The sequence below is a fragment of the Crotalus tigris genome, unplaced genomic scaffold, assembly GCF_016545835.1.
Source record: "Crotalus tigris isolate CLP2741 ecotype Arizona unplaced genomic scaffold, ASM1654583v1 scf7180000023617.9722795, whole genome shotgun sequence".
NCBI lineage: Eukaryota > Metazoa > Chordata > Lepidosauria > Squamata > Viperidae > Crotalus > Crotalus tigris.
This window is the reverse complement of record NW_024100081.1, coordinates 9,368,683-9,384,217: the sequence shown is the minus strand read 5'-3', so window position 1 is coordinate 9,384,217 and position 15,535 is coordinate 9,368,683. Positions and strand designations below refer to the sequence as shown.

Sequence of the window (15,535 nt, the reverse complement as noted above, 5' to 3'; positions counted from 1 at the left end):
AATGAGGCTATTAAAAGTGGCTAGTATATGCCTCTTTGAGATAGGGACTGAGGTTGCCAGCTCTGAAAAAAGCAACAGTTCACCTTCTCCTTAAAGAGGCCATTACTCGATCTAGTTACTGTAAACAATTCACCTTTCTGACACCTTTCTGAGGAAATTTGTTAAGAAGGTAATGTGACAACAATTACAAAGAACTTTAGATGAAGCAAATTATCCCTTCCTGTCTGGGTTCATGTCTGGTCCTGAGACCGGGGGGGGGGGAGCTTCTTGTGATTGGCTTCCAACAGATTTTAGATGGGGAAGACACCTTTCCTTGTACTGTTTGATGTGTTAGCAATATTCAGTACCACTAACCGTTTTTAGATCATCTGTTGCAGATTAAAGTCCTGGTGCTGCAGTAGTTTTACTTTGTTCTGAATACTCAATCCCCATTCACATTGGTAGGAAAGAAGAGGACAAATGGAGAGAGACTTGTATCTCTTCCCTGTCTTGTTTAATAACTGGCAGAGATTACCCAGTTCAGAATAAAGTATCAATGACTGAAGATACTCAGCTTTAAAATCTGTGGAGCTTAAAGGAATTGCTGTGGAAGTGCCTGGAAATTGTGAAGGAAGTGTCAGAAAGCCATGGCAATGAGTTGAAGGGAATATTCAGGAGCTGTCATAGATAACAAGGAGAGAAGCATCCATTAACCAGAGAAAGGATGTAATGTTAAAAAGCTAGTGAACCTGGGGCATCCCTGATAAGAGAGAGAGAAGGTAAAACTCAAGCAGACTTGCAAGAATTGTTCTCTGTAATCAATCTCAAATATGGTATAGTTTTAATTTTCCTGTGGAGTCAGTTTCCAAATTTGCTCTATTTTGTGTGGCTGACAAGAAGGGATGGAACAATTGTAGAATGAATCCCAACAGGACAGAAATCTTCTGAATCCCAACTAGCTCTGCTTTTAGTAGTAAATGGAGTGCTGTTACCCCTGAAGAAGTTAGTGCATAATTTGGATTCATAGTTCCTGCTAATCAGCAGTTGGAGATCATATTCAAGAAGGATTTGTCCAGTTTTGCCATTATGCCATTTTTCTTAGCTCAGTAAGTACTGGCAATATAAATGTTTGCTTGAATTATTGCTGTTCAGTCTACATAGAGCTAGCTTGGTTGCCAATAGGAATTTCAGTCCAATAAATAGATTGATTATTACCTATAATCTGTATATTACTAAAATGCTCATTGTTATGATCTTTCACTGGGCAAAATATTGCATCATGGGGCAATAATTTTTGAACCAAGGTACCTCAGATGGTTTAAATTACAGAATATGGCCAAAATCCAGAATTTGTGACTCCCGAGAGAGTAAAATGTGGGGAAATTGTGACTGCTTCAGTGCTGCTGTGATCATATGACCTTCATTTTCAACATCCATATCAGTTTCCCAGCCAGTCTCAAAATCTCTCATTCCCCCCCCCACCCAGTAGCAAGGAATTGGATCATCATGTGGCTTTTAAGAAGCAACAATTTTAAGATACATAAATAAAGACTTGGATATTTTTATTGTTTTATATGACCCGTCTCTGGCACACAAACATGCATATCTATATCCCATCTTTTTAAGAACTCTCCATCCCCTTATATTTCTTCATAACAACCCTATGACGTAGGTAGGTAGGGCTGAAAGTTATCAAGTGAGCTACATTAACCACTATATATTTGTCCTTGTTCATCCTATTTCACTTTTCAACAGCTTCCTACTCTGAAAGTTCAGCTGCCAGATATCAGGTACACTGGTCTTACCCTCATCCTAAGGATGTTGAGATCTATTTTTAAATTATCTCTGACCACTTCCTACAACTCAGTAGAGAAGCTAGGAGAGATTCTAAATTGTTCTGAGGTAAGAGCAACAATATATAAATTGTGATAAAAAGAAATTAAAATCAAATCAAATTGTCAGCATAATTATGCCATATGGAAAAAGACACTACAGTCAAGAGATGGCACCAAATGTCCTCGAGATGTAGCAGGGAGGAGACATGAAGAACCGGATGAAATGACTGCACGTCTCCAGAATCACAAGAAAAATAAGGAATGAAAAGACAAGAAAAAAAATGGAGGAGGAAAAGAAAGAATGAATGAATATCACCAATAACTACTGAAAGAGTTCCTGAACACAACAATTTGTTGTTGTTGTTAATTGTGAAGTCATGTCCGACCCATTGCGACCCCATGGACAACGTTCCTCCAGGTCTTCCTGTCCTCTACCATCTTCTGGAGTCCATTTAAGTTCACATCTACTGCTTCAGTGACTCCATCCAGCCATCTCATTCTCTGTCGTCCCGTTCTTCTATTGCCCTCAATCTTTCCCAGCATTAGGTCCTTCTCCAGTGAGTCCTTCCTTCTCATTAGGTGGCCAAAGTATTTGAGTTTCAACTTCAGGATCTGGCCTTCTAAAGAGCAGTCGGGGTTGATCTCTTCTAGGACTGACCGGTTTGAACGCCTTGCAGTCCAAGGGACTCGCAGGAGTCTTCTCCAGCACCATAGTTCAAAGGCCTCAATTCTTTGGCGCTCAGCCTTTCTTATGGTCCAACTTTCACAGCCATACATTGCAACTGGGAAAACCATGGCCTGGACTATACGCACTTTTGTTGGCAGGGTGATGTCTCTGCTTTTTAGTATGCTGTCCAGATTTGCCATAGCTTTCCTCCCCAGGAGCAAGCGTCTTTTAATTTCTTGGCTGCAGTCCCCATATGAGGTGATCTTGGAGCCCAGAAAAATAAAATCTGTCACTACCTCCATTTCTTCCCCATCTATTTGCCAGGAATTGAGAGGGCCGGATGCCATGATTTTGGTTTTCTTAATGTTGAGTTTCAAGCCAACTTTTGCACTCTCCTTCTTCACCCGCATCAAGAGGCTCTTTAGTTCATCTTCACTTTCTGCCATTAGAGTGGTATCATCTGCATATCTTAGGTTGTTGATATTTCTCCCGGCAATCTTACTTCCAACTTTTGATTCATCTAGCCCTGCCTTTCTCATGATGTGCTCTGCATATAAGTTAAATAGGCAGGGCGACAGTATACAGCCTTGCCGGACTCCTTTTCCAATTTTGAACCAATCAGTGGTTCCGTGTCCAGTTCTCACTGTTGATTCTTGACCCGCATATAGGTTTCTCAAGAGACAAATGAGATGGTCTGGTACTCCCATCTCTTTAAGAACTTGCCACAATTTGTTGTGATCCACACAATCAAAGGCTTTAGCCTAGTCAATGAAGCAGAAGTAGATGTTTTTCTGGAACTCCCTAGCTTTCTCCATGATCCAGCGTATGTTGGCAATTTGATCTCTAGTTCCTTTGCCTCTTCGAAATCCTGCCTGTACTTCTGGTAGTTCTCGATCCACATACTGCTGGAGTCTAGCTTGTAGGATTTTAAGCATAACTTTACTAGCATGTGAAATGAGTGCAATAGTGCGATAGTTTGAATATTCTTTGGCATTGCCTTTCTTTGGAATTGGAATGTAAACTGACCTTTTCAAATCCTGTGGCCACTGTTGAGTTTTCCAAATTTGCTGACAAATTGAGTGTAGCACTTTTACTGCATCGTCTTTTAAGATTTTAAATAGCTCAACTGGAATACTGTCACTTCCCCTAGCTTTATTGTTGCTCAGATTTTCTAAGGCCCATTTCACTTCACATTCTAGGATGTCTGGTTCGAGGTCAGTGACCATCTCATTGTGGTTATCTGGGACATTAAGCTCATTCTGGTATAGTTCTTCTGTGTAGTTTTGCCATCTCTTCTTAATCTCTTCTGCCTCTGTTAGGTCCCTGCCATTTTGGTCCTTTATCATGCCCATCTTTGCATGAAACGTTCCCTTCATATCTCCAATTTTCTTGAAGAGATCTCTGGTCCTCCCTATTCTGTTGTTTTCTTCTCTTTCTTTGCACTGTTCATTTAAGAAGGCATTCTTATCTCTTCTAGCTACTCTCTGGAATTCTGCATTCAATTGGGTGTATCTTTCTCTTTCTCCTTTGCCTTTCGCTTCCCTTCTTTCCTAAGCTATTTGCAAAGCTTCCTGAGACAGCCATTTTGCTTTCTTGCATTTCTTTTTCTTTGGGATGGTTTTAGTTGCTACCTCTTGTACAATGTTGCGAACTTCCATCCATAGTTCTTCAGGCACTCTGTCTATCAGATCCAGTTCCTTAAATCTATTTGTCACCTCTACTGTATATTCATCAGGAATATGATTTAGTTCATACATGAGTGGCCTAGTGCTTTTCCCTACTTTTTTCAATTTAAGCCTAAATTTTGCAACGAGAAGCTCATGATCTGAGCCACAGTCAGATCCTGGTCTTGTTTTTACTGACTGTATAGAGCTTCTCCATCTTTGGCTGCAGAGTACATAGTCAATCTGATTTCTATGTTGACCGTCTGGTGATGTCCATGTGTAGAGCCGTCTCTTGAGTTGTTGGAAAAGAGTGTTTGTTATGACCATCGTATTCTCTTGACAAAATTCTATTAGCCTGTGCCCTGCTTCATTTTGTACTCCAAGGCCAAACTTGCCTGTTAATCCGGTTATCTTTTGGCTTCCTACCTTAGCATTCCAATCCCCCATGATGATAAGGACATCATTTTTTGGTGTTAATTCTGTAAGGTGCTGTAGGGCTTCATAGAACCAGTCAATTTCATCCTCTTCAGCACCAGTGGTTGGGGCATAGATTTGGACTATTGTGATATTGAATGGTTTTCCTTGAATTCGAATTGAGATCATTCTGTCATTTTGGGGATTGTATTCCAGTATTGCTTTTCCTATTCTTTTATTGACTATGAAGGCTACTCCATTTCTTCTGAGGGATTCTTGCCCACAGTAGTATACCTAATGGTCATCTGAGTTAAATTCACCCATTCCTGTCCATTTTAGTTCGCTGATTCCTAAGATGTCGATGTTCAGTCTTGTCATCTCTTTTTTGACTATGTCTGGCTTGCCTTGATTCATGGATCTTACATTCCAGGTTCCTATGGAGAAAAATCTTTACAGCATCAGACTTTCCTTTCACCAGATATATCCACAGCTGAGCGTCCTTTCGGCTTTGGCCCAGTCGCTTCATTCTTTCTGGTGCTACTGCTACTAGCCCTCTGCTCTTCCCCACTAGCATATTGGACACCTTCCGACCTGAGAGGCTCATCTTCCAGCGTCATATCTTTTTGCCTTTTAGTACTGTCCATGGGGTTTTCATGGCAAAGATATTGGAGTGGTTTGCCATTTCCTTCTCCAGTGGATCACATTTTGTCAGAACTCTCTGCTATGACCTGTCCGTCTTGGGTGGCCCTGCACGGCATAGCTTATCGCTTCATTGAGTTACACAAGCCCCTTCGCCACAACAAGGCAGTAATCCATAAAGGGGGAACACAACAATACCCACCTTTAACAACAAAACCTCAATAGAGAAAGAAGTAAAGTAAAATGCATGGCTTGCATGATGTAATATTTCTGCTGATGTTGGTGCCAGGACCAAAGTCTCCCCTCACTGTCATGCATTCTTATTCCCTGGAGAAACCACCAATTTTTACTGTATGAAGGGAAAGGTCATGATAGGCCATTTGAAACCTCTACCTTATGAACTTCTTCATTGATACAGCAATGATGTATTGCAAACAAATTCAGGAAGAACATTAGACTATACAACTGCCTCTTTTGGTGTCAAAGAAGTTCTTTCAATGAAGAATGGATGGAATCCTTCTGAGATTACTCAAGGGCAAATTCATCATTACATTGGACATTTAATGCCAAGCTCCAACCAGCAAAACAGATTTATTTCAATGTATTCAATGATACTCAAAACAGAGTAAATTGAAAATTGGTATATTCCACAATGATGGAATGAGATTGTTGAATTATTGAAGATGCTGTACATTGTGTCCCTTCGACTTGCAAAAGAACAAATTTGAGACATGCCAGAGGCTTCCACTGTCATTGATCCTGACCAGAAATCAGCATTTGAACATGAGAGATTTAATGCACAAATTGGCAATCATCATTATACCAAACAACATTGAAACTAAATCAGAATTGTTGCTAGACGAGGAGATAGTTTGCGAATAATTTTAAAATTCCATTGCTGCTATGACAGCTTTCATCTTGGAGATGATGGCTAGTATGACAACAAGAAAATAATGGCAATGTGTTATTATGCATATTGAATAATGAACCATGAGAATGAGCTTAATCTTCTAAGAGGAGAACATCTATTCCAACAAAATATGGTTAATATGGCTGCTAAGATTAAATATGAAAAGCTGAGTTACATCTAAATGAATCAAGTAACCTTGAGATCAACAGCGGACAAAGCCTTTACTGATACATTGAATAGTGTGACTGATTTTAGGATCCTTGGAAGGTGCATCATCCTCTTTTCAACATTTCTTGGTGAATCAAGATATATAACAAGATTTCATTATGTACTATATCTACGTAATGCTTTATTTTTCATTATGATTCAAACTAGCCAGAAATATGACAGCATCTTTTTTTAATTAGCAGACAAATGATCAGCTAAATTTAACCACAATGATATTCAAATTGAAGAAAAAATTGTTCATGAAATGCCTCACTGGAACACATCGCCTCTTTGCTTACATGCTGAGTGCGGGATACCAAAAGAGAGATCTATCTCATTTGCACTGATTGCTATGTTTTGATGTAAGTATCCAAGTCAAGCGCACAAGAATATGATACATTTATGCAAGCCAAATTACAAAATCTAAATGAAGATCCAGAGTTACATAAATTGGCATTGAAGTGCATGATCCATGGTCCATATTACAGCGGAAACTCAGTGTGTTAGAAAAATGGTACAGAGCCATTAAATGAGCATACAAAGTTTGGTGATGATACATATGGATACAGGGAACAATCTTCAGAAGTGGGAGGAATTTGAAGGACATCAAACAAGATGATAGAGATCTTAATGTTATAGAGTTACCCTATCTTCCCTAAGCAAAATGGCAAGCACTTCTGCAGATCAGCTAAGGACAGATGATGTCTGACAGTCCCTGCCAGCTTCCCTAAATAACTTCAGTGGGGAAGCTGGCAAAATGTGGTTGTCACTTCCAGTGCCTGCCTATAGTTATTCTGTTTATCTATTTGGGTGAAGAAATATCTTTCAAAGGATGATGTGATGTCATGGGTTGTTCAGTTCTCCTAAAATCTTGAGTCCCCATTACCTTTGGTACCTTCTTTTTCAGGGGGAATCAGTCTATTCAATATATTCTGCTGAGTGGCATATTGTGTGTGTGTGTGTGAGAGAGAGAGAGAGAGAAGCAAGGTTTTTTTTGTCACAGTCTTTTCACATTTGAATAGCCTTTTCCCTATATCATTCTGGAATAAAGTAAAAACAATGCATTTCTTTTAAAAAAAGCTTTGATGAAGACAGTATCACCTAACTAAAAGTAGCTTCCAAGTGAAAGTTGGCTGACTAAGCTTAAAATTATGTTTAGTTTACTGTGGCTATTTTTGATTTGTATTTTATTTGCTGGATATAATCTGCTTGAATGAATGAATGAATGAATGAATGAATGAATGAATGAATGAATGAATGAATGAATGAAATCCATTGAAGAAATGAGAACCAGCTTGGCATAGTGATTTAAATGACTGGGCTACAAACCAGGAATCTAAATTCTAATCTTGTCTTAGACACAAATGATTAACTTTGGGACAATCCTTCTCTATCAACCCAAAGAAGAAGACAGTGACAAACCGCTTCTGAAAATGTTGTCTAGGTGGTCACCAGGAGTTGACAAGATGAGGGAGGGAGGAAGGGAGGGAGGGAGGAAGGAAGGAAAGAAGGAAGAAAGACACTGCGGAATACATTATATTTCAAGGAATTTAGTGATATTTTTTATTTCACTTTCTTTAAGAAAACTATAGAAGTTTAGGGTTCATTTTGAGTTATGTGTAACCAGCTTTCTGACTCTTGCTTGAAAAGGTCAGGGATGAATCTTCACACAGTTCTAAAAATCCTCAGGTTTCTTCAGTTTAACACTGGTTTCAGTAAAGTTCTCAGAACTGTCATTCCTATTCCATAATTATCTAGTCAAGGTCAGCTCCTTTAGTTTAATTACAATGGCAGCAGGGGTAGAAACTTTGCCATTATATTTTACTGAAAACCCTAGAAGCCTTTGAAGTTCAGGATAGGATTGAGCACTCAGTGCTGTGCAAGACCTGACTTTTGACATTTCTTTGCTGTTGCCACAGGGGCTCCCAACAGCTCAAGTGAGAGCATTTTGCTTGGAATATTAGGCCTTTATGCTTCTGTTTACATCTCTTGCTAAAATTATTAGTAAAGCTTGAGATCACCTTATCTACTGATGTGTTCCTTGCCCCTGGATCTTCAAAGAACCAGTTGTTTGACACCTAGACACTGCTTGATACTTGGAAAAATAGAAGGCTGAATTGTTTACTAAAGAATTTCCTTGTTAGGTTTCTTCATCTTTGAAAAACAAAATGTAACATTACAGGAATCCACATGTAGAAGCTATTAGCTATTTCTCCCACTTTGTACTCTCACTTCTAAGTTTTCTATATCCTACTTTCATGAGGGCAAAATATGTTAAACTAAATCTAACTCAGCCACCAATACTTTATCATTATAGCCTAAAGAAATATTCATTTGTTACAGAGTGGTGGCTAAATGTCTGGTTCTCTAACCTACCGTAACTCATTTTTCTCTTTATCTATCATATTTTTAATTTATTCTTCTCCCAAATTTTTCTGTTAGTACTCTTTGAACTCTTCTAGTCTTCTCAACCATGTCTCCATTCTAGTTCCACAACAGTTCAACTCAGTATAATTGACATACAGGAAATGAGAACACTTGAGAAGAATTTAAGAACTTCAGCAGATTGGGGGAGACCTAAATAGATTAGATGTGATGTGGAGTATTCTGCAAAATTTCATTTAGTTTCATTGATTCATTTTATTAATTTATATTAACATGAGGAGGGCAAGAATGAGCAATTAAATAGCCCAGAGCAGATGTCAATCAACTTTGAGAGCCAAAGGCTACCCAGGGCAAAGTACTTACTCAAAATGGCTGATATCTGAGGAGGCCTGAAGCTTTTCTGTTAGATTTGCTCTTCATGTATGTCTGTGTATTTGCTTTTTACCCTATAATTTAGGCCAATGTTATAGTCTTCATATATTTCTTGAATCAGAATGATAGAAAAGAGAAATTTAGTGGCTTTCAAGCGTGGCAGACATCTTAAGATAAGCATGAGTGGATAGAGTTAAAAGGAAACTTACAGAAATTTTACTGTAAAATAATATTCATTGTTCTTGCATAAAATGTTAATTCTAAAAAGAATGGATTTAGAGCTACTATTGAACAAAAATTGAACAAGAATTAGTACATGTGTTATGATCAATAGATACACAACTTGATGATGCCATTACAGTCTCCTCCTGCTCCTGTAGATTTCAGGTGATGAATTCACTTCATTTGATGTGCACCAACAGTAGCCATCACATTGTTTGGAACAAGGTGGAGTAAACTATCAAACTACTCTCTGTAATAAGGAACTGAAATAATCCATAAACAAATTAACCAGGCACTCACGTGACTCTTCTCCAGCACATATCTGATTTTCTTAAGAACACTTAGTGCTTGCAGCTAGGAATATTTTTCATGCTCTTTGAGTAGTGAACTTCTTAGAATTGAATGGTGTTCCTTTGCAGGCCCTGATAAATTGTTAACTCATTCAGTGCATTAGAATTTACCCTGGATAGTAACATCTTGTTGCAAGTTTCTTGGCAGTGTCAGTTACATTTTTCATGAAGGGAAACACCTAAACTATGTTATCTTCATTTTAGTAGGATTTTTGTGATTTTTTTCTGTAATTAATGTATGTTTTTTTTATCTTGGTTTTGTCTTTTTTATTGATGTTGTTGTATTTTTTTAAGGTAATTTTATTATTACAGGTAGCTTTGGGATTACAAAGATGAAAAATATATAGTTATTCAGGGATAGTATACTGCATGCACAAGGACTAGGAGACATGCTCAGTTGTCTTAAAATCACATAAAATATTTCAATGTTTTGTTTTACAGGAGGATGAAAATGAAGCTGAAGGAAAACATCCCTCTCAAGAGATAAACATGGAACAGAAAAATTCCAAAAAATAGAAATATCATTCCTCTTTGAAACATGTTTTCAAAAAATTAAATGTCATTCCTCTTTTAAATGTGTTAAGTAGTATCCAAGTGATTAATGTGTCTCATTGTAAAAATTATAGAACATTCCCAATAAAAGACATTGGAAATTAAAATGTATCTTACTCTGAGGAATTGTTTAAATGACTCTTGATAATATTTATGATTAAGAAATCATGATTTTTTTTATTTCTTTGTCATACACACACACACACACAATATAAAAGCATTAGAATTATGTGCAGTATAATCTTTGTCATTTTTTTGAGATACAAATTTTTTGAAATTCTTCATTGTGTTATTTAAGATAAATAGTGAAAGACTCAGTAGAATTCAGAATGTATCCCATATCCCACAGCATTTCTATGTGGTTAGTGATTAATTTTGGTAGTTACAAATTTTAATAATTAGGTAACTATATATGACTTTTTTCTGAATTGAAATAATTGTAGACATCACATTATTTCAATAATAAAATATAATTCTTTGTAAAGTTGCATCCCATCTAAGTAATTCATGTATTTAGCAAACCATGTTGGGTTAGCTCAAAATAAAAATTCAGCTGTTGTTTGTTAAATGATAGTTTATAACTTTATATTTGCTTAATAAAGCATAACTAAAACTAACCAAAGGTAAAGGCAATGTGTAAATCTAAATTATTTTTTCAGCTTGAATTGAATTCTCATTGTGGATGTTCATGTTACATTTCCCCTCTGTTCCTTTCAGGTCATATTTTACCCAGCATCTGTTTTCACTTCTGGATAGAAAATGTATCTTTTAATCCAGCATTATTATTACTGACCTAAGAAATTTGCATAACACTTGGAGGCTTCATATGACTTTTAGATGTTGATTTTCAATTTGATGAAAAGAAATTTTAGATGATGGATCAGTTTTTTAAATTTTTGTTTATTTATCAAATTTACTTGCTACCTATCTCATAGTTAAGATAAAACAAACATTCAACAATTATAAATATAAAAATGAATTAAAATTGCAAAAATTAAAACAAGCTAAAAATAAGGATTAGGAGTGGAGAAGTGGCATGCCTTCTCTGTCAGTGTACCAACCATCTCCAGCCAGCAGCGTTTCCTTCAGAACCCCATGCCAGGCAGCATAGCTATGTTTCAAAGCTTTTCCTGAAGGCTAAAAAGAGAAAGGCAGATCTTACTTCCTGAGATATGATATCCAAAAGGCAGGAGCCTTGGCATAAAAGGCTCTTCTCTTGGATCCCACCCACCAAAATTCCGTGGCTGCTGGGATCCACAATAGGCTCCTTCTGCCTGTACAAGTGAAGCAGGATAATCTCATTGAGGAAAGATGGTTCTGCAGATGTCCCAAACCCATGCCATAAATGGTTTTAAAGGTAATTACCAGCACCTTGAATTGTACCTGGAAGCAAATTGGCAACCAGAGCAGCTCACATAACAGTGATGTTTCATGTACCATCCTAGGGCTGCTGCTGTCTATGCTGCTACGTTCTGGGCCAATTGTAGCTTCTGAATACTCTTCAAGGGTATTACAATAATACCAGTGAGAGATGACCAGAGTGTGAGTGACTGGGTGCAGATAAGAGCGCAATTGATGCACCACATAAAGTGGTGTGAAAGCTCTTCTAGCTATGACTTCCACCCGGTGTTCAAGCAGAAGTGAGTCTAGAAGAATCTCCAAGTTGCACACCAAGTCTTTCTGGGGTAATACCACTCCATCCAGAACTAAAGATGATAAGCTTCCAGATCCTCCATACCCACAGCACTCCCTTTTACCAAGATTTACCTGAAGCCTGTTGTCCCCATCCAGATCCCTACAGCCTCCAAAGGGCAGCCACAGCATTACTTGGGTCAATGGGTGGAGATGTAAAGCTGAGTGTCATCAGCATATTGATGGTATCTCAGTCCATAGTGTTGGTTGATGTTATCCAGCAGTTTCATGTAGATGTTATAAAAGAGAGAACACTAAGCCCTTTGGCACTCCACAAAATAGTGACTGTGGATTGGACCTCTTGCTCCCTACTGAAACTGATTAGAACCAGCTGCAGAGAAAGGAACCAAACCAGTGCAACACTGCACTGCCCAATCCCAAATTCCACAGCCAGCCCAAAAGGATGCCATGGTCAGAAGCTGTCAAGAGGTCAAAGAGAGCAAGGATGGATATATTACCTCCATCCTGTGCTCACCAGAGATCATCAGCAAGTGCAATCAGTGCCATTTGTACCCCATAACCAGGTCTGAAACCTGACTGAAAAGGGTCTTGATAATCCATAACATTCAGGATCCTCCAGGGCTGTGATGCAACCACTTTTTCCACCACCTTCCTAGAAAGGGAAGGTGGGAAACTGGACAAAAATTGTCCAGTATAGTGAGATCTAATGAAGACTAATTTTATGTTTAAATTGGTTAAGCTATAATATTTTCTTTAAAAAAATATGTAATAATGATTAAACATCTTCTCATTGTGAGGTGACCTTTATAGTTTATTGCCTTTATTCATGGAGATTCTGTGGCTATACCACTTGCCTTTGCCAACAATTTTCTTTACACCTGGCTGCACTTGGAGCATAGCAAGAGTCAACTAGGATTTGTGAGAAGTCCAGAAGTCTGATTTTTCTCAATCATGGTTGCACATTAAAAAAAAAAAATCTTCATGCCTAGAGTGATTTCACAGATATGTGGTGTCCTAACTTTTCCATTGAATATTTATTCCATGTCTTATTTGTACTTTTGCTGTTAGATAAATCTATTATTATCTCCACTTTTCCATTATTTGGAACTGACACAAATAGAGGTGTGCAGTGACAATAATTCTTTCCTTTAACAATTACAAGGCATGTACGTATTGTGCGTAGAACACCAGTACAGGAGAACACTGTATCATCCCTATCTTTTTTAGGAAAGTAGTACTTTTAACTATTGCCACAAAGCCATATGAAAGGTTGTAACTTAACTCTAATCTTAAGGGAAATTGTTAAGAAAGATTTCAGGCTCCAAGCTGTTAGCACTAAACTGAGAGATCAGCATTAGCTCTGATGACACACATTCCCTTTGTCCTCTCATTCAACACCATATTGATGATCCTTTTGACCCCTAAACTTGCCTCTTACTCTACAAGCTGCCATCCATATATACATAACTACTACTGAAAATGGAGTTTGGGGATGGAAAGATGAGGTGCAAAATCTACACCCTCCTATCTTTTGATTGCCCCTCTTATCAAACATGTTTTTATTCTCTCGAGCTCAAGAAAAGAAATATTACATAAGAGGGTTTGGACTACCATCTGTCCCTCAGCAGGATAACTCACTGAAGCCAAAATGGAATGAAATAAATCCAAATGTCGGATCGTGGGAGATATACAGGCAAAATAACTGTCAAGGTCAAAAAATACTAGTTGTGATTTGGGCCTGCAAGGGAATTTTTTTTTCCCATGGAGGAGACATTGGGCTAGTAGCTTAGAATGCTGGTTGCTCTCCATTCTATATCCTCTTTTTTTCTGACATGATCCAAATTGGTGCTATTATGAATAGGTTGCAAAGAAATCCAGAAATACCTTACGTGTTCTTTCCCACCTTATGTATAGAGAGATCTGAGATCTAGTCCACCTTCAATTAAGGAAGTTCACCAGGTGACTTTGAGCCAGTTATTCATTCTCAGCCCAGTCTGCTTCATAAGGTGGTTGTTGTAAGGAAAAAATAGGAATAGCACTATGTATCCTACCTTGAGTTTCTTAATATGTAAAGATATTTAAAATAAATGAATAGTCTATCTTGACCTGAAATAGAAAAGAACGGGCAAATATTTATCTTTCAGTTTTGCCATATGTTTTGGCTTGTTTATTGAAATATTTATGAATTTGCATGAATTTTCCTTGCATGTTGCTCCCAGTAATTACATTTAGTGTCTACTTTCTGCAATATGCTTCTGTGTGTGTGTGTGTGTGTGTGTGTGTGTGTGTGTATTCTGTTTTGCTTCTGTTTTGTGTTATGAAGTGCATTTTTTTGGCATGCAATTGCATTTTAGGTATAGATTTGAGAATAAAAATCCAATTCCTATAAAACTTAAGATCAAAATTAATTTTTCTTTCTTCCCATCAACTGAACATGCCAGAAAGTGAACTGAAACTTTCTTCATGTGACACACACTATTCCACTGACTACTTAATATTCTTTTTGCAAAGGAAGCTGCTTTAGCAATTCTCAGTTTCATGCAGCTTTCATCCTTCTAGTTTCTTTACATTACACACAGAGATAATCATTAGATGAGATACATATATGAATATGCTTCCCAAAATATACAAACAGAACATGAATCTCTTTGAAGTTTATTGCCAATCACTTCTCAGAACTATTAAAACTTCCTTTTCTCCTAAAATATGTTTATAACTGTCTGCCTGTCATTTTAAAAATATCAAATTAAGTATTGAAGAAATAATATTACTAAAAGAAATACCATAGTTAACAGCAGTTGAATTGGTTACAACACTGGGTAATGCTAGCAAAACAATAACAATTCAGTTAAAAGTTTTGGCAAGGATGACCTTTTTTAATTTTTAGAGTAAACACTATTTAAGAATATAAGAATACAGTTCTTGATTAAAACGATCCTGTTTATAAGAAATAAACAGTAGAAAGAATACACCCAAAACTGATAATGTTAGAACTGCTACTCAGTAGAAGGAAAGCATCAAAAATTTAACAAAATGAAGATGTTTTTAATTTGAATTATAGGTGAAACAATCAAATGTAAATCTTATTAATCATAGGAGGGTACACCAAAGAAATAACTTCCCACTGAAAGGTTATTTTCTGATTATTGCCTGCCTGCTTGCCTTTTAATGTAGAGATATTATTGTTAAGTTTGATTTTAATAATCAGGCAAAGTTATATGGAAGAAACAGTTGCTCTGTTTACACCTTTAAATGTCAAAAGCAATCTCTTGGAATTCTATCTGGAATTAGCAGTCAATGCAATTTGAACAAATTTTAAAGGCAGCTGATTGTGATATCCCTTATTCTCAGAAAATAGCAAGAAGTTAGAAAAGTTGATAAAGTAGACCACAACCTACTCCTTGGTAAACCAGAAAAAGGTGGAATAGATAATATCACCACCAGATGGATCTGTGGATCTGTAGCTGGCTAGCAAACCATACTCAACAAGTAGTCCTCAATGACACTACATCCACGTGGAGAGAAATAAGCAGTGGGGTACCACAAGGCTCTGTCCTAGGCCCAGTACAATACAATACCTTCATGATACCTTAGATGAGGGAATTGAAGGCGAGCTCATCAAATTTTCAGATGACACCAAACTGGCAGGAGTAGCCAACACCCCAGAAGATAAACTCAGGATCCAA

The 15,535-nt window shown here is 37.3% G+C and overlaps 1 protein-coding gene across 5 annotated transcripts in view; it reads left to right on the top strand.

Annotated features, from left to right (window-relative positions):
• The window catches only part of PHF14 (PHD finger protein 14), a 134,902-nt gene extending 124,078 nt beyond the window's left edge, over window positions 1-10,824 (top strand). For 3 of the 5 annotated variants that reach the window (XM_039319970.1, XM_039319972.1, XM_039319975.1), the window contains one exon: window positions 10,086-10,824. Coding sequence is in view for 3 of the 5 variants with exons in the window: in XM_039319975.1 (XP_039175909.1) it covers window positions 10,086-10,160 (75 nt within the window). In the remaining 2 variants the exon portion in view is untranslated. The remainder of the gene's footprint in view (window positions 1-10,085) is intronic. The other 2 variants (XM_039319969.1, XM_039319973.1) reach the window with 1 other exon arrangement.
• The last annotated feature ends 4,711 nt before the right edge of the window (window positions 10,825-15,535 follow it).